General features: G+C 40.6%; 1 protein-coding gene across 7 annotated transcripts in view; it reads right to left on the bottom strand.

Annotated features, from left to right (window-relative positions):
* Positions 1-19,853, bottom strand: part of GRID2 (glutamate ionotropic receptor delta type subunit 2) — a 681,787-nt gene that overhangs the window by 78,116 nt on the left and 583,818 nt on the right. For all 7 annotated transcript variants that reach the window (XR_011679913.1, XR_011679915.1, XR_011679917.1 and 4 more), the window contains exon 13: positions 15,786-15,981. Coding sequence is in view for 2 of the 7 variants with exons in the window: in XM_071431643.1 (XP_071287744.1) it covers positions 15,786-15,981 (196 nt within the window). In the remaining 5 variants the exon portion in view is untranslated. The remainder of the gene's footprint in view (positions 1-15,785; positions 15,982-19,853) is intronic.

Raw genomic sequence — 19,853 nt, 5'->3', positions numbered from 1 at the left:
GCTCTATTAAAACATCATCAGGCACAAAGGTAAAATACAATTCCTACACCTATGTCAAGTCCAATACAGTATCATTAAATTTTAGGAAAAACTTTAACTCACGACATGTATATAACAAAGCAGAATAAATAAAATGCCAGAAAAATATATTCCCTTTATCTTACAGATGACATATCTATGAAGAGCATATTATATTAGAGCTGAAGAAGGTAAAATGACAATAATATTTTCTCTTGTCTCTTTTAAAATTTCTTTTGAGTTGCGTTTATTCCTTTTTGTCATATTTCAAATTATTTAGAGCTGAATAATGCAAGTACAATGGGAATCTGAAGCCCACTACAGGCATCTACATTCAGCAGCTGGTGAATAAATAATAGTCAGATCAATGGGTTTACTCTGTCCCTGCATGGGGCACACACTAGAATTTAGGTCTAGCAATGCATGAGCTGAATGAATGAGATAAATCACAGACTGTAAAAATATTTCAACAGCATAATAAAAAAATAAAGAAATCTACCAATCGAGATTAACATGATAAAGGTGAGATCAAAACTGCAGTTAAAAAATTTACATGAGCCTTGTCATGCTCCTCTTAGCTTAAAATATTTATGGAGTAGTAATAACTAAAATAAATGGAAGGTGTGCACTATAAGTGCTGAAGGGATACAATTTGATGCAGTACCAGTCCTAAAGTGTACCATGTGAAATTTTATCAGGACTGAAGAAACTCCACCAGGCCTTGGACTAGTACTAGAAAGAAATTCAAAACAAACCTTCTGTATGCTTCTTTGTTATTTGGTTGTAATTTGTCTTCATTCACCCAGGAATGGATCTGGATGAGATATAATGTTATGTTAAATAATTCTTGCTCTCATGAGATTTCCCCTTTGCAGCTCTGTTCACAAGGTTTGCAGCAACCAAGTTAGTTGCAATTGGTAGATAGAAAAACTGAGCTGAGGTCTACCACTGACTGTTTCCAATGGATGCCAAATTTGAACTTAAGATTTTTCATGCTGGATGTAGGCAGAAATTAACTTTGAGGAAATGAGAAAGGGTGTGGTAGAAAGACAGAGAAAACTTTTGGTGGGATGTCAGAGGAAGATGGAGAAGCCAACTGATTAGAGGCTGAATTGGGCAATTCAAGATCTTGAAAAGCAGGACACTAGTTTGGGAAGAGAGAGGTACAGCAAGAAGCGTAGCAAAATCCATCAGATACAAAAAAATTATGTGATCTTTAGCTATAGGCTTGGCTGATATTTCCACTCTACTAAACTCCATTTAAAATTTTCAAAATCACTGTAGTGTCTAAAAAGGTGGGGAGACTCTCAAAACCAAACATGAGAGGATGTATTCAGAAGTACAATTCTCCAGCACAAGATTGCTATTGGCATGTATCACAAGACAAAATAATACCCTGAATATTTTCCACAACTGTTATAATTCACAGAAATATGCTATATGTCATTATATTAGCCAGAATTTTGGTATGAGGTCTTTTGAATTACTTCTGGGTTTGCCTAGTTTGATTCTCTTCTGAAATCTCACATTTTTCTGCTGTCTTTGCTGTGCTCCATCTGCTGCTCACTTTGTTAGATCTGAAACGATTTAATGATGACTCTAATCAAGAATAAGATACTGTTTAAAGAAAACCAGCTCCTTCATTTAGCTTTCAGCACAGCCATAGCATAATCAAAGATGTTCAGTTCAATAATAGCATAATCTGAAGGACTGGGAGCACTTTGCAAACATTCATTAACCAATGCTCACATTTTCCTTTTGTGAGGAAACATTCCTGCTTTTGCTGTTTACACCTGCCAGATGTGCACCTACACTGTTGTGTGCTGCCTCCTGACTATGCTGTGAGACACAACATTTGGAGTCCAAGAGATTCATACAACAACTTGAGTGTAAAGACATGACTTGGGAAAAATGTTAGCACTTGAGGCCAAATTTTTGATCCTGAAGATACTGGTGCTGATAGCCACATAATATTTTTTGTGTCAAATTGTTGTTTTGAGCATGCAGTAGCTGTGAGCCTCTCCTCTATGAGGGATGAGCAGACTGGTGTGTGTTGTACCAATTCTCAGTGAAAACTCATGAATGGTATTCATGGTGTTGTTCCCAGTCCAGCAGCTCTCAAGTGCATACTTTAATGTTACATAAAACAGGACTGTGCTCAGAACTCCTGACAGGTGTGAAACAAATTGTAAAGGTTTTCAAACTTGGCTTTGTCACATTTTTCTGACCACATGCAGTTTAGAAAGCAAGGCCATGCCATTTCTCCATGCTGCAGGACACAAAGTATTGTTTTCAGTGTCTTCCAGAGGTAACAAATTCAGACCTTTTTTGGACCAAGTTATGTTGCAGTATCTTAGATCAATCACAAGACATGTCCTGGCCATCAATATCTTATAAAACAGAGTATTAAAGAACTGCATCCAGGACTGAATGGAAGGTTGAAGAGAAATTTAGAGGTTCCTTGGGAATTTGTATTAGAGAGAGTCAGGAACAAGAGTCACTAAAGGGAAGGGGCCATGTCCTAGATTTGTTTACTTACAGGGTGAGAATTTCTAGAAAAGTGTTTATCTTTGTTTTGACTGGGATGGTTAATTTTCTTCATAGCAGCTAGTATGGGCTGTGTTTTGGATTTGTGTTGGAAACAGCGCCAATAGCACAGGGATATTTTCATTACAGCTGAACAGAGCTTGCACAGTGTCAAGGCCTTTCCTGCTCCTCCCACCACCCCACCAGCGAGGGGGCTGGTGGTGTGCAAGGAGTTGGGAAGGGGCACAGCTGGTACAGCTGGCCCAAGGGCATCCCACCCCATGTGACTTCATGCAGGGGAAGAAGGGGGGAACATTAAGAGTGATGGTGTTGGCCTTCCCAAGTGCCTGTTACACGTGAGCCCTGCTTTCCTGGGGATGGCTGAACTCCTGCCTGCCTGTGGGAAGTGGGGAATGCACTCCATGTTTTGCTTTGATGGCTTTTGTGGCTTTCTCTTTACTTATTAAACTGACTTTATCTCAAGCCATGAGTTTTCTCACTTTTACTCTGCAGATTCTCTGCCCCATCCTGAAATGAGGTGAAGTGACAGAGTGGCTGTGCGGGGCTGTGATGCCAGCTGGGGTTAAACCATGGCTGCATTACAAGGAAATCCTGCTCTGAGGTCAGAGAGATAAAACAACACAATTCCACCCTTTGATTGATGCTATGACCAGAACCCTTACAGACTTTTATAATACAGCTGCTTATCTGCTGGGTTTTTCATTACAGATGCATTGTGTTTTCCACCCATCTTGATACAGCCCCTGGGATTGATATCTCTCCCTCTCTTACATTCAGTGGGGAATGGGGTCTGTTTTATTTGACTAAATAGCCCTTCTGCAAACAGCCATAAACACCAATCAGCCCCCATGCAGCAGGAAAGCTTTAGAGCTGGGAATAGTAAACAATTCTCTCCTGCTATTGTAATTCAGGAAGGGAGTTGTGCAGCCTATCTAGAGCAGTTATTTCATGCAAAAGAATAGAAGAATGATATGTGATTACAGCCTAGTTAAAATGCTTCTTAAAATACTCCACATGGCACTTTAATTCTCTCCTCCCATAGCTTGGCTCTTGAAAAAAACCTCAATTTATTGTGGTCACATTTTCATACTGGACAACTCTGCCACCTAATTCAAATGCAAGGAGACATAAACTGCTGGATGGCAATTTAACTAAAGAGAATAAAAGGCGGAAAAAACACAATTATAACTACTCCTCAGCCTAAGGAAACATTCTGCTTATTTAACAGAAGAACTTTAGCTTTATATTTTTAGTTGACACACTTTAGGAGTGCCACTTGCCTACCTGGCAGTATGGATGGAAAAGCAAAGCACCTCCAAGAGCCTCTGCTCACATGGTGACACCAGCAAGTGCAGCCTGACAACTTGTGCAGAGGGGACTTTCTGCTTACTGGAATTATCTTTTAAAGAAATAACCCCCTACACATCCCAACCTCAGGGTTTTGTTGGCATGAGTATGGTTTAATCCCACAAAAGTTAATCATAGATTCTGGCATGCCTCTGAGGAATTGCTTTTGTATATCAATTGTCCAGGTTGACCACCTGATCTGCTTCAAACTGGTCCCCTTTCTCCTCTCTCCCTCCTTAAACACAACATAATTTTCTTTTTCCTTCTCACACTGTGAATAAATGAATAAGTTGAATTGATTGAAATAAATCAATAAAATGATATATTCCAAGAGAATGCAGTTTTACCGGAATATTTCCCACTATATATATTGAAATGACTGTCAAAAAGCAGCCAGCAGCAAAAGTCTGCTCAGTCTCTTGTCTCCCAGACCATACCTGTTTTCAGATTAGATATCAGAGATCCCTCTGGCTGTAAATCTTCTATGTGCAATCAAATGCACACAGGTATTTAGGAGCACAGACCTGGAGTTTTTAAAACAAGTACCATTTTGCGGATGCAGAGGGTTTCTCTTTTGCATTTGAAAAATTACCCTTTTTTGGGTTTTATTTCTCTCCATTGTATCTTAAACTCTCCTGGTTTGAGACTAGGACGATTTTAAGGGCAATCATCTCTTTTAGTTATATCTTCTGATATCTTAAAGGCTTGATACTTAAACACTTTAGAGACTAGAAAGGTTGATTTTCCCAAGTGTTCTGCTAGTGCTTTTTAGTTTGCAATTCAATTTTCCTGCGCCATTCTTATTACTTCACTAGCATGTCATTGCTTACCAATATGTTTATTAATGTACTGCCTATTCATGGATGATATTGAAAAAATTTGCTGTTGGAGCAGATGCAGGCTGTCCTCATCTATCCATTTTTTTTCTTTTCCATGACTTCCAGCTGTAAGAGTTTCAGAAGGAAAAAATTCTGAATAATTTTATGAGGCACTATTAAGTGTCTTACAGTGGACACTTCCTACAGATCTACTCACTGCAATTGTTTTTGCTGGTCTCCAGAAGAGATATTTTGTTTATTTAGTAACAAGGTGTTGAACAGAAATTAGCTAAAGCTATAAAAAATGTCTGATGAGTGATTGGTACAGCAGCCCAAAAAACATGAGACAAGATCCCTCTGTTACCTCTTCTGCTTCTCTCATGATTTTGGACTTGCAGCCTCACAAAGTCATGCTTTAAGGCTGGAACATAGGGGATGTATAAAATGCACTCTCTCATTATTTCTATTTATCTCTCTTTCCTGTTGCACATATCCTTTAAACAACCTGACATTCGATCCCATCATTTGCATTTGTTAATGCAACACACAGTATTTGGGTATTATTAAAATATGTTAATACACAGAAATGATAGCTGGAAACATTTAAGCAAGAAAGAGAATACACCACCAAGTTCTGTGCCTGGAGTAAGAGTGTGCTCTCCTGCCTCCATCTATTGATCATGAGACAGAGCCTGCACTTCCCCTGTCTGTGTGTGATACATCCCCAGAGCAGCCCACCATGCCAGGAGCCTGCAACTGGGCTTCAAAGTGACAGCTGGAGTTTGGGAATGCTCCATCTGACTGCAAATGGAAATTGCTGCACAGATCAACAGTGAAAAATTGTAAGCTGATGGAGATAACAAAGGGGATGTGTAACAGTGTGGAGAGGTGAAAGGTGGAAAGAAGAAAGAAATTAGAGAGCTGGGGAAAAGTTGGAGCTGCTGTTATCCAAACAGAAGGGACAGGGGGTCAAAAAGCAGACAAATGAGAAAGTAAGAGGGAGGAAACCAAGTGAAGTGAGAATTCAGAAGGAAAAGAACAAGCAGAGCTCGCTGTAGCTGTGTAGGAGTCTGTGTAGTCCCCAGACACTCTTGGGAGGGTAGTGTTATTAATCTTCATCAACCTAGAAATGTTACAGAACCTCTGCAGGAAAAGCACTAAGTTAATGGAGATAAAATGGAGAAATAAGAGCTCACAGGACCAGGATAACAGATGCCTGATAACTTGTGTGTCCCCTGTAGCCAAACAAGAATGCTCCAAATACCAAACTACTCTTTGTCAGGACAAGAATGCTAAATAATGTAGCAATTTTTGACAGAAATGTTCCACTGATGCTTTTTAAAAAGGGATCCGGAACTAGATTTTGGCACAAAAGAAAACGTGTGGTTGTTAAATGGCACAAATTCAAATCTTTTGTCACCCCCCCATAGGAAAATGTCTGCAAGAAGTAACCTGAAGAAGTAAAGGAATAACTTCAAGTTGTTTTTTGCTCATCTCAAGCTGTGCTTTGCTACAGATTGCACAGACATGACCCATATCTGATGTGACCAGACTGGGAAAACATGCCTGGAAATTTGTAGCTTCCATCAGGAGTCCCTCTGGTTTAATAAAAAGCAATGAACATGCTGCTCAAAAATCCAAAGAAGGGAATATGCCCCCAGAAGCTGCTGACACAGGAGGAGGTTCACTGCACTGGGGCACCTCAGCACAGCTTGCTCATGCCTCACCATACACTTTCTGGTCACTTAAAGCTGTTGGTCACAACCTGTTTTGCTGATGCAATGCTACAGATTGAAGAGCCTGGGAAGGTAGCATATAAAATTCTAGCAACCACATTAGAGGTAGATTTATGGGTTGGAAAAAGTTAGAAACATTTATGATCTAGCAAAAGTTTCCTTGCATTGCTTTTTCCTTTTGAATATATCCAGCATGTTTTCACTGTAAGATGCCACACCAGAACCAACATCACTCCAGCAGCAGGGTCCAAATAAGCACTGAAACCTTACTAAAGTGATTCCTATCTTTCTGCCCCAAAGAATCTGCATCTCCCAAATCCTTCCTGGCCCCTGCAGCAGATAAACTTTGCTTTTAATTGAGAGAGCAACATGCAGCAGAACTTCCATTTTGCTACAAATATATCTGTGAAGACATTTCCAGTCTTGTACTCTTTAATAAATCCTGTGTGTTACTCAGGAGAGGGCTTGTAACAGCCCCCAGGAGAGCTGTTTCTCTTTCAGACCTCTCCTGTGCTAATGCATAATAAATGCACTCATCACCTACTAAATACTCACAAACATTTTCTTTAACAGAATATGACAACAGCATTGCTCTGTTAGATGTAAATATGCACAAACTAAGCTAGTCATTTGGAGGGGTGGGTTCAGCATCCTTTTCTGTTTATACTATTCCTTTCTAACAGATGCCTCCCTCACAGAGTGTGACCAGCTCAGAAAAATTAGGCAACAAATAATACTAGCAAAAAAATTCCTGTGAGCATTATCCTGACACGCTCATGCTCTGCTTTTACAACCACTGACTGAAAATGCACCCTTTTTCTTAAATTATTTCCTAATTGTCAGTTTTGTTACTCCCTGATACCTTCCAAAATTTTTGATCCTGTAAAAATCCCAGCTTCAGGACAGAACTCGGAATTTGTACAATTATTTACCTGCCAGTGTAAATGAAAGCAGCATTCATGCTGCTTAGTTATGCAGAAGTTTAAAGTCTGCCATATATAATGCTATTCAGATGTGATAGGGCCATGGAAACAAATGGGGATACATACCAGTCTGGCAGCAATTCCCTAAGTGCTCAGCACCAGAAAAAGGCACCAAAAGATACCAAGTCCTCACACAGGAAGCCACAAGCAGTTACTCTCCATGTGGTGATCAAGGTACACTCACCATTAGAGTGCAGTGTTCCCACCTTCCCTATCTATCATTCACACCCAAAGCTCTCCAGAAATAACAAAAAACCCAACCAACCAACAACAAAACAAAAAAAACCCCCAAACTGCTATTTTTATTTCAGCATCTGGAGACTGGGAGCTATTTCACACACAATTAGTTCTACTAACATGCAAAAAGTTCTACTTTTTGCACATGCCTGAGGATTATTTTAGACCCAATGGCTGACAGTGCACCCTGGCCTGATAGTGGCAGCTGCCCCTACACTCCTACAGAGCTGTGCTCCTGCCATCAGGATGCACTCTGGATGTTTTGCTCATGAATCCAGCTTAATTAGTCCAGTTCCACATCAGAAAAACATCAGGTGAAATCTCCGCTCACAAAGGCGTCGGTTTTCCTCTCTGTACTGTTCTGCCCTATGAGAAGATGACTGCAGGGTTAGACACAGGCCAAGGTGTGAAGTACTGAGCTCTGCATTTGGCCATCAGGATGAAGGATGGGGCTCACTCCCCCATCCCATGCTCAAAGGGCTGTCATCCATCCTTTCTCCAGCTGAAAAGTCTGGACTCAGCTCTCTGCAAAATGCAATTCTACAGGACTGAAGCAAAATTAGCTCCTCAGAGTATATTTTGCTGTTTCTTATTTTTATTGCCATTTCTAGTCATGGAATATGATCTTAGTTTGGTAGGTACTGTACAAAATAAGCCACCAAGAAAAATAGGTTGCCATCTTAGGCATTCCTGACCACTCTCCAGAGAAGAAAACTGCCTGTCTACAACAGCAGAGAAAGAAACTTTGAGACCTAAATTAGATACCTCAAGTTACATGTGATGAGGGTATATTTATAGCCATTGACAGATCAAGGTGAAGAAAGGTTTCAGAAGAGAATTATCTTTGAACAGAAGATGGGATATATCTGTGGGGAGAGTCCTAAACAACCAAGTTTTCAGGCAAACAAGCATCTGAAAACAAGCAGAAAACTTTGAGATTAGAAAACTGCCTCCGAGATTAATGCAACGATATTGTTTTTAATCAATGAGAACATTCAAAAGAAGTATGTAGCTGGCACATCTGAAGCAATTGAATCTGGAGCAATTGAGAAATAACAAGGAGCAATTGTCCAATAAAATCCTATTTCCCCCCCTATTTTTTTATGTTGTATCAGACTGTTAAGAACTTTTAGTTCTCAGGCTCATCTTTTGAAGTTAGACTGTAGCTTTCCTTTGAGGATGAAGGCTGAAAGGTCAGGCACAGAGAGGTTGTTTTTTGAGAAATACTATTCATCTGATAATGGTGGTGTTCATTAATTTAGTTCATTCTGGGGTACAGCAGTTCTTTGGTTTCCCCCACATCCCATCTATGCCAGTATTTAGATGATTATCCTGTGTGTTCCTCTCTCCCCTCCGATTTGGCAGCTATAAAATAAACCAAAGGGAGGGAAAGAGCATAAAGAAGCAACAAAACAGAGCTGCTCAGCTGATGGGTAGTGATCATTGCACACCAGAGACCTGGTTGTCAGGGTTTTTGTTACTGCAATAACAAAGGGGAGTGCTAAGGAGTTTGAAGGAAAGACATGACTACTGTCTTGAGGGAAAACATACCTTACAGAAGGGTCCTTAGAGAAAGCATAAAGATACTTTGCTTGAAAAAGGAGTTGCACTGGAAGCTCACACAAATGATTTCCAACTCAGAAATGAGAAAGCTGCAGGGAGAGTCAGAATTCACCATGAAAGGCCTTGAAAGTCAAGGCAACTTTTCTTTTTTGTTTTTTTTTTTTCCTTAAACCCAGGAGGATTTTCAGTGAAACTAAATGCAAAGAGAATTCTTTATAGAGGCCTCAGAAAATAACAATGAAAACTACTGAAGTGACAGGCTGGAGGTCGTATGGGTAAATCATAGGCATGGTGTGGAAAGTAAATTGGCAAGACTTACCTAGACAAAGCAGCAACAGAAAGAAAATTTAAGATGATGAAGTCAACTTCTGTAGACTTTAGGTTGAACTAAGTTAGTGGTCAGACATGGACAGACAGCAGAGGAAAACACACAAATTTTATTTCAGATGAAATAAGCTCAGCTCAGTTCAAGAGAAGTGAAACTTCAAGTTGTCTCCATGGAGCCAATTTTTTTGGACTTAAGGGACGGGAATAAGTTAGAGACTGAAAAGACTGTGGTCTCCTGGATGTAGGATGGCTCATAAAAATTTCTGAACAGCTCTGGAAAGTTCTCCAAAAAACTGAGAGATGAGAGAGAGCAAGCAAAGAGATTCTGCCTTCCTTCTATATGGAAGGTAGAATGGCACAGCACCACAGCAGGACAGCAGTCGGTGTCAGTAACACCTGAGGTTGTTGAAGTGACTTGACCTTTGAACAGAAGTCAGGAGTAACTTGGGTGGCATTTCAGGGAGAGCAAAAAGGGTGAGGTACATTCAGTAGCATGTAAGATGAAATAGGAGAAGATGAACTCAGATAAACCTTCCAGAAAACTTTGGAGACAAAGGAATACAGCAATAGTTGGCTTGCTTTGTGGCTGAATGAACGCATGTCCATGTAGATCCATTTCTTGATATGTAGACCAACTCAAATTTTGACTTATCAATTCTTTTGAATAAAGTCCAGCTCTGTGTATAATAACTTTTACAGGTGTTCTACTCCAGATAAAACCTGTGAAAACTCTCTAGAAAGTCAAAGTTAGATCAGACTTTCTTATATACTCAGAAGTGTTGGTGAGGGAGAGCAAGCCTTTAGTTAGACATACCCTGAATTCTGAGAAAATGTGGTGGTAGGAAAAGTTTTGCATTTAGTTTTTAAAGTATGCACAGCATCTGCTTCATGCTCTGTTAACTGCCACAGAGCAGTCATTGTACTTCCCAAACACACTGGGTTAGCTCAAGAGCTTGGTGAACTCTTGAGCTAACCCAGATAACTATTAGCCTTTTGATAATGCCTGAAAGTAATGCCACACTGTGTTTGTAGAGCTTTCTGGTCAGGATTCTAATTTTTATCACTGCTGTAAGTTTTTTAAAGCCCCAGATATGGCAGTAAAGATACACAGAATTATAGGGAAAAAAAAAAATAAAGCCAGGCCATCCACAATAATACAAAGTAAGGGCAGTCAGTGCCTTTGGTACTGCCAGGCACCTGTCAGCTCTAAATCAAGGACTGTGCAGGAGACAGTAATTGCAGAATAGACAAACCTGCAGCTGTGGGACTGAACACATCAAGGTCCTAGGGGTACTTGTCAATCTTATTACTCATAGAGCAGACACAGAACATCTCATCTGACCAAGAAGCATCAGCTCCAGAGGCAGAACCAGGGAACCAGGGAGCTGGTGTCTGGGTTGATAATGAGCCTTCTAACCAAGAGCTGCAGAGCACAGCTGATCGCCTGCTCGTGAATTGAGATATACAGGAGAACTGTCCCAGCACTTTTGTATGCTCTTACCTTCTCTTCTGCTTCATAGCCCTTCCTTAGCCACTGCCAAACTGCTGAATCATGGTGCACATCCAGTACCCCAAAAGTCTGTCTTGGTTCTCTTTTGTTTTCAGTGTTTTTTTAAATTGGGCTACTCCATGGCCAGAAATGTTCACAACAAAGATGTGTGGACTACCATGCATTAACTTGATTTTTGTGTGGTGCAATCAGTGAATCTGCCAAAAGAATGGCAATTCCAATGGCAAATTTGTGAGTATATCAGAATAATTAATTAATTCAGGAGGGGTTTTGGCCCAAGATAAGTCTTCACAATGTTGCTACTGCTGTAAGCAAATTAAGCATATCCACAGCCAGTTATTAACAATTTGCTCTAGCACAGAATTGCAAATTGTTATTACCACTTTCTTCCCCATACAAATAACCCTAGCAGAGCTTTTCTATGGTCTATTCATTTACTATTACAGTATTTTCAGGAGGGTTAAAGTGCCATCCACAGTGTCCAGGGAAAACAAACTGGCCCCCATGCTTCCATTGGCATTGCAATTAGGATCACAAGAAAATCCAAATCTCAAGACCAAATTCCTTTTGATACTGTGAACACATCGAAAAGGAAGTACTACAAGTTTCTCTTAATGCACCATCCAGAAGCATTATTTCACCTGACAATAATTCACAAGTTTCCTAGCAGCTAAATATTTCACAGATAGAGTTAAATAGACAGAAGAGGTTTCAAATGCATTCAGATTCTGCCTGGGAAAGGAATTTTCCACTCTGTACTACTGAGAAAAATGAAGATGCTGTAGGCTATGGTATCATGTTCAGAGGAACAAGGTGGGTAGGATAGGGCATTAGGCACTATTATACTCCAGGGAAGAAAGAGCAGACAGGGGCACAATAGACGCGCTTCATTATATTTTAAATGGGAATAGTTCCAAGGATAGGAAAGCCTGTGGTGCTTGTAAAGGATTAAGCAGGGTAATGTGCTTTTTAAGAGGACATAAAGAGGTATGTAATGTGATATCTTTAAGCCTAAATGATTTTTCTTGGAGTCCTCAATGAATGTTTAAGCAGGCATGACTTGGGCCTCTGTAAATCCTCTCTGAATAAATAACTTCCACAAAAATAGAGATTCCTAGGACAGAATGAGATGCATATTTCATAACCTATGCAAAAAAAAAGGAAAATCAATTTGAGACACATGAAACACTTAGGAATAATAAAGAAAAAGGAAAGATAAAAGTGAATATTCTCCAGAATAATCCAGGCTTATAAAAAAAAATATAGCTACCTCCCCATCCATTTTGATTTGACAGCGCAGGAAGACAAACAAGTGAGTGCTTCCCTACCTTGTATTCAGACCTTCAACAGCTTTTTGCTGTCTTCTGGGACAGGAAGAGACAATAAGTGGAAGAAAATATCTTAAGTGCCTGTGCTTTTCAGGCTGTCTCCTGTTTGAGGTATTTAAAACTGCTCTCTCTTCAGGGTAAATCTACCCAGCTGCTCTCTAGCTGGACCTGTGGTATTTATAGCTGTTCACTATGGATGGAACAGGAGCACACACGGTGATATGTATGCACCTGATTTATGAGAGGAACAGGACCAATAAATATCAAAACCTGAAAACTTACAATGGCATGATCTTCCCATCTTATTTCTCTTGTCTGCACTGCCCTCCTGCCAGGAAAAGCAGGTCAAAGCAGCAGAATGCCTGATTTAAAGTGGGACTGTGCAATCACTGTCATTTGGCTGCATTGTATTTGCACTCACACAGGTGCCACTCCCCACAAAGACACTGGTACAGCAAGCAGGCAGCCCTGCTGAGTGAGAGGGGTGAGGTGCTGAGTGAATCAGTGGTTGGCCTCTCTCCTCTTCCCCCTGTTTATATATACATTAGCATTAGACTGCTACTTTCCTCACAATAAAATAGTGCCAGCTCCACTGGAGCTGTCAGGATAAAAGCAAGACAAAACTAAGGAACTTTTGGGATTTTACAAAAATATTTTGGGAAGCGTCTTCTGTGAAGGCTCCTTGCAAACCTCATTTAAGCTCTGAGGTGGTGCAGCAAGGGGTGCTGCTAAAGATGGGAGTGTGCACTGCATCCCTGCACAGCTGTTTCCCATGGTAGTCCCTCCTATCCCAATCCCTTCGTGGTCATTGCTCAGCTGAGAGGGAGCCCCTTTCCCTGTACCTGTCTGGAGCACTCATGAAGTCTCTGCTGCCTCACTTGGCACTCCAGGAAGGTTTGCTGAGGTGATGCTCTCACAGAGCCAGGACAAGCTGCTGTTCAGTCACACTTTATTGCTGATGAATTGGGGAAATAAAACGAGGCACAGAGGAAGACCTGTTGGTGTATCTTGCCCAGGGTTATAATCAGGTTAATAGCTCTGATGTGGCCAGCTAAATTCATTAAAGACCCTGAAGAGCATTATAAAGTATATAAATAGGCCAAGGGGACCCATTAATTCTTTATGAAATGTTTTCATATTTTGAAATGTGTTACAGAGATTATAATCTCTGCCTTTTATCAGATACCTTTTAAATTATTAGTTTTCCTTGCCTAAGATCAGCTTTTAACATCACTTTCTTCATGCAGCTTTCTTTCCAAGCAGGCCAACTACAACTTCCCTTGTGAACAGCAGCTAGCAAATAATCTTTTTCTGTGCAATTTCTTCCTGTAAATTGAAGGAAGAGGAGAAATTGTGCACCCACAGGTAGATGCAAGTTCATTAGCATCAGACCTAAGACCTCTGTTTTTTTAAAACTGGAGGCTGGTTGGCTTGCTCACTTGACACAACTTAGTTTTTGACATCATTGTTTGCCTATTCCTGAGAAGCAAAAGCATGGGAAATTAAGAACTTGGATGCGTCTGGTTTTGTAGGTTTTAGGACAGCAACTCCCACATCTCCAAGAATGAAAATTCAAGGACTGTAATCTGGAATTACCTGGCAGCAGGATATACCATTTGTTTGGTTCTTCAAGCTAAAAGTTGTTAGTGAGCACAGCTGTGTTTGATGTACTCTGGTCTTTTGAGCCTTCTGAAACTCATTTTATAACTTGGGAAGGGAAACCAGAAGGAGGGCAGGTTCTTGGTTTTGGGCTTTTTATATATATATACAAAAGGCAAATCCCAGCTTTATCAGCCATTTACAAACTGAGCTGAAATATGTTCTCTCAAAAAAAGCAATTTCCTCTAGCCAATAAATCTTCAGACCTTTTTTTCTTGCTCTTTCAGCTTATGACTTTATCTAAAAGGGTTTCAAAAGTGCAGTTCCCCAGGACCTCTCCTGCCTCTTTTTAATGCTTTTTAGTCCTGCAGAGGAGAAAATATGATCTTGGTTATCCAGAGGCTGGGTTGGGGATTTTTAAAACTCTAAATAATCTTTGTTATTTTTCAGTTCTTCTATTATCAAGAGCTCACCAGTGATTTCATCATTCTTCTCAACATACTCTTTTCTCTTGTTACTGTCTAGAGTGAGAACATCAGAAATGTCAGGTTTTCCTGGCCAATGGATTTTGGTGGAGTCAAAAAAACAGAGTTCATCTGGATTTTCACAAGTCTCTAAATCAAGATTGTAACAACATGAACACACAACTTATGGATATTTTCTGTAAGAAATCGTCACATATTGAAGTTTAAAATAAAGTCAGCAAAATATTATATTTCTTTGATTTGATTTAGAAGTCTGAACATAAAGATACAATGCTGGGGAAAAGCTTGTGTACAGTCACTCATCAACTTATATTGACTCTTAAACTGAATCCTTTCATGGACTGGTGTTTCTTTAAAAGCTGCAGCTGTCAGCCAGAATTTGGGAGGGAACTACTGCATTCACACATGTGCCTACAAAAAGCTCTCAAAGTGTTTTTCCACTGCCAAACCTACTGCAGAATGTTTTTCTGAGATTCTTTTAAAAGTCAAATCATCTATTCCTGCCTTTGTCTTTCAAAACAAATGTGACCCAGAGCTACAGCAGACAGCCAGGATTTTCAGTGTCGGGAGGCTAAAAATAAAGCTAATCAATGTCTTGTATTCTGGGGCATAGAATTCACAGGGATCCCCAACGAGGGGAGAGAAGGATGCCTCTTGACTCCATCTTATCAGAAAGCTAATTAATTACTTTATTATACTATATTATTCTATATTATATTACACTATATTACATTACATCTAAATTGAATCTGCCAAGCATTCAACTCTGCACTGAATTCTGTGACTGTCAGCTGACAGTCCCAACACACACACACACACTCGGCCCTGATAGGCCAAGGAAACAAAACACCATCACTCTGGGAAAATAATCTCCATACTGCATTCTACTTTTGCACAAACATAGGCACAGCAAATGATAAGAATTGTTTTTCCTTTCTCTGAGGTTCAGAGAATGTGAAACCCAGAAATATTCTTGGGAAGAATTGTGCCTTGCTTTTCTCTGTGAAGAGAAAAGGGTTCTGAGTGCAGTGTTCTTATTCCTGTTTTGCACCCTTACAAATGCAGCCATCTCCTATAAAAACACCTGTAAATACTTTTTGAAGCCAACAGTCTAGGCACTTAGATATTAAAATGCCATTCAATGCCACAAACCTGAGAAGTCCCAATCCTCCGTGCCAGCGCAAGGCGCTTTCAGGAACTGATTAAAGGCACGATTGCAACAGCTAAGCAAACGTGGTGCAACACAGAGCATCTCCAATGGGAAGCACAAAGGAAGGGTGCCAGTACCTTCTGAATGCCTGCAGTGGACTCGAGGACGTTGTTCTCGGAGCCGTTGCTGCGGTTGATCATGCGCCACATCTGGGAATACATGCTGTCCCTCTCGAAGGGGTTCATGCCCTTCACGCGCACGTGCTCGTACACGGCCGAGTCCAGCACGGTGCCGTAAGGAATGTCCGTCTGCCGCGACAGATCCTGGAGAGACCTTCGTGGGGGGGGAAGAAAAAGAGACACGGGAGGCTGTCATCCACTTTTTCAAGAGGAAGGAGCTGCAGGCAAACAAAGGGCAACACTTTCATCTGTTGGGCTTTTTTTCCTTTTTTTTATGATTTAAGACACAAAGAGCAATATTAAGAGAAAGGAAGGAGTGGAAAAAGTGAAAATGGATGAAAAAGGAACAGAAGGGGCAAGAGGATGCTGGGAAATACCAATCTCCTTTGAGCAGGGGCAAGGGAGAAGCAGGGAGTGTTGGAATCAGAAGTTGGATACCTGCCTAGAGTGCAAACACACACACACTGCTGTGGAGAGCTGGTGGCAGCACCAGAACTCAGAAATCCAGCCCAGAGCACCTGGACTGAGCAGCTCTGTGTGCTCCTGGGTTACACTGTGCAGGGCAGTTTGGTGGGGGTGTTCAGTTCTGCACTGAACTGTGCATCCATCTCATAGGTCACATCTTGTATTAGTTCCAGCAATAAGAATATTTCTGTTGTACTTTCATGAACTGATTTTTCATCATATTTTCATGTTATCACAGTTCATGTTCTTTAGTCTAATAAATTTGTTCTGCTTTACTTGTTATGTAGTCTTACCCTTCTCCATAAACCAAAAGAAATAAACCATTTTAGAAGTTTCTAAAACATCCCAAATGGGGTTTGGTCAACCGAACTTGCTTTGAACTTCAAAACTGTATGTTAGAACCATTTAAGGTTTCCTTACCTCTTGGCTTTTATTTTCCTTTCCTGTTGAATTGCTCTCCAGTACCTTTGATTCTTTAATGGCACTCATTAAAATTTCAAAGTAACTACTGCAATACGTCTACTGCTTAAAACCCATTACAGCCTTCCCAGCACAAATTAACTGTGTATAAACTGCACAAATCTAGTGGATGACACATAAGGACAATCAAGGAGCTCAATGCTGTCTTAAAGAAGGCAATAGCAAATTGTAAAAGCTTATTACAGACAGAAAATGCAAACAGCAACGTAGGAAACTCATCCAATTCCAAGCTGTATTTCTAAAAAATGTAAATATGAAGGCCAGTGAAAATTGCCCTGTGGGGTGGGGATTGGAAGAAATGAAATTCTTAGGTGTAATGAGGATGGCACTGAAGAAAAAAATAATGACATCTCACAGGATATGTATGCCATGAACAAAACAGAAAGCAGAAAAGAAGACATCAATAGAGATCAATGGCAAGAGTTTAGATGTTAGCTGAGTGAAAAAGAAATCCTTTGAAGTTTAGACATATGGGCTTAGAAAAACATTGACCAAGAGCTAAATTCTAATCAGATAACATATGGTAATTATAAGGAAGGGAAAAATGTAATTGTGAGGAGTAAATAACTAATGGTATTAAAACCCCTCAAAATTATCTCACTTTGTCCAACAAGATTGCATTCCTTTTAAACAGGGAACCTGCAAAGATTCATCTAATGAATCATCAAAGTTGAGATGCTACAGGTAACATTTCCTGAACCCAAAGTATTGGTATTCTACCAGAGGACCATGACATGCCCTGCTCTATGAGGAAAACTCTGGCAGACTAAGGCATCAGGACAATAAGCACTGTGGTAGTTATTGCAACTGAATGGTAAAAGAAAAAATAAATTATCAAGTCCAGATAAACACTTATGAGTTCTGAAAGATTAAATATAAAATGGCTGAGCTGTGAGCAGAAATGTGAAACCTCCTTACAGCCAATGAGCAAAAGGAAAGCAGTAAATATTTTAAAAAGTGGCAGTCAGGGGAATTACCAAAATAAGGTGCTTAGGTCATGTGCTTAAGTTTAGTAAAAATACTGAAATAAGGATTAATACAATTTTAAAGGTCAGTCCTGAAGTCTAGACATAGAAACCAGGTAGGTTTCCCCAGGGAAAGCAAGTAAATCATCTATTACACTTTGAAATTACTCAGAAACCCCTCAGAATTTCAAAGAGAACTTCCTCCCACCAAACAACATACAGACAGTGGAAGCAGACGGACAATCTTCACAGGAGGATTTTGGAAACATTTCCTAGCAACTCTGGGTAGCATGAGAAATATTCAGTCAGAGTGGATGCTCTCGAGGGATTTCAAGGGTAACAAGAACAGCTTTTGCAGAGCTAAAAGGCTGAACAAGAAGAGTGTGACCCTGTGGATGGGAACAGCAATCACAGCTAGAGCTGAGGCACTCAGTGCCTGCATTGCCTCACTTTTCCCCACCAAGGTCTCCCAGGCCTTTGTGACTACAGGCAGGGTTCAAGAAGGCAACAAACAATGAGCAGTAAGTTGTCAGGTAAATCCCAACCAGACAAGGCAGGGATTGACTGGGATCACTAGATCCATACAAGTCAGAGTGTGCTGAGAAAGCTGGCCTGTGTCCTTGCAAGGCCACCTGCTTTAATTTTTGCAAGGAGAAGGAGGCTAGGGGAGATTCCTTGGTACAGGAGAAAGAAAATATCCAGAATATATTAAAAAAGTGAAAAAAAGATGATTCATGGAATTACTGCTGGTTGTCCATCCTCATGGAGTGAGTCCTTAGCACATTTCTGAGCACATGAAGGAAAAGCAAACTACAGGCAGCACTCAACATTGACTCACCAAAAGTAAGTCATGCCTGACCAATTTGGTTGCCTTCTACACTAAAATTACTTCATTTGTGGACAAGACTAGAGATACTGACATAGTTTACCTTTAGCAAGGCAGCCTGCCTATCTGCCTGCCTCAATATACTTGTATCCAAAGGAGGTCATTAGGTATAGCAGTGTGGGAAAGCAGATTTGATAAATTCCCAATTGGGTTGTCCTGCTCATGGCATCTCTGATCTGCAGGCTGCTACCTCAGGTACCCCAGAGGTCTAACCTGGGACATGGCTTTAGCAGTGACTTGGAGGAGGTAAGCAAGCACCCTCCTGTCAAGTTTGCAGATGGCATGACATGGAGGGACCTGCTCAAGGACAGGCTGAAGATCAGATGAGCCTAGAAAGGCTGGAGCAATGGGGTGTGAAATTCAGCAAGGACAATTTCAAAGCTCTGTACCTGGGGATGAATAAAAGCCTGCAACAACCAGGCTGAGCACAGCTCTGCAGAAAGGCACCCTAGCAGGCAGCAGTGGGTCTTGCTGAGAGCTTCTCCTTATTTTACCATTAGGCAAAGTGTTGTGCAAAGTGCTGACAGTCTGTCTATCTGTCAAAAGCATCACTGATGAAAGGCACTAGATAAATACAGCACACTGTATTCATCCATTCTGCTCCTGCTGCTGCTGCTGCCAGTACATTCCTGTAATCAACTGGCAGCGCTCAGCAGTGCAATGAGCTGTCACAAGATGCATACTGCAATGTCCTGTAATTGTTATTTGTCATACCAGAAAAGGGTACCAAAAGTATTTATCTGGTCTCCAATTCCTAGTGACACCACTTAGTAAAATTGCAATCATTACTTTACAGGACTCTACATAGCCATATAATTTCTAATATAACAAGCAACAAAGCATTTTTTTGGATATATTATTGCTAAGCAGGATATAATTGACAGGTGTAGCTGCTGCCACAAATCAGTTAAAAGCAGCACAAAAGAGCTCCTGTGTATATATCTTGTGGCTATAAAAGCAACTTTGTTATTTTCAGAAGGGCAAACCAGCACAAGACAAGAGCTATTAGTCTTGGAATGTACTACAGCCAAGGATGGGAAGCAAACAGGCTGGGAAGCAAGCGTGCTATCACACACAAAGGCACCACTGGCAGGGAAATAACAAGGAGAAGAATTATGTCAGTGCCTTCAGGAAGGCATGTTGTAGCTGCCACGTCTGGCATTAACTGGAGTCTGCAGTGCCTCACTGCTGGATGTGCTACCCTAAAGTGCAGGATGCCTCTAAGCTGCC

The sequence above is a fragment of the Agelaius tricolor genome, unplaced genomic scaffold (assembly GCF_023055355.1).
Source record: "Agelaius tricolor isolate 1412-34295 unplaced genomic scaffold, bAgeTri1.0.p SCAF_8, whole genome shotgun sequence".
NCBI lineage: Eukaryota > Metazoa > Chordata > Aves > Passeriformes > Icteridae > Agelaius > Agelaius tricolor.
Note: the sequence above shows the minus strand (reverse complement) of the source record. Positions and strands in the feature narration are given on the sequence as shown.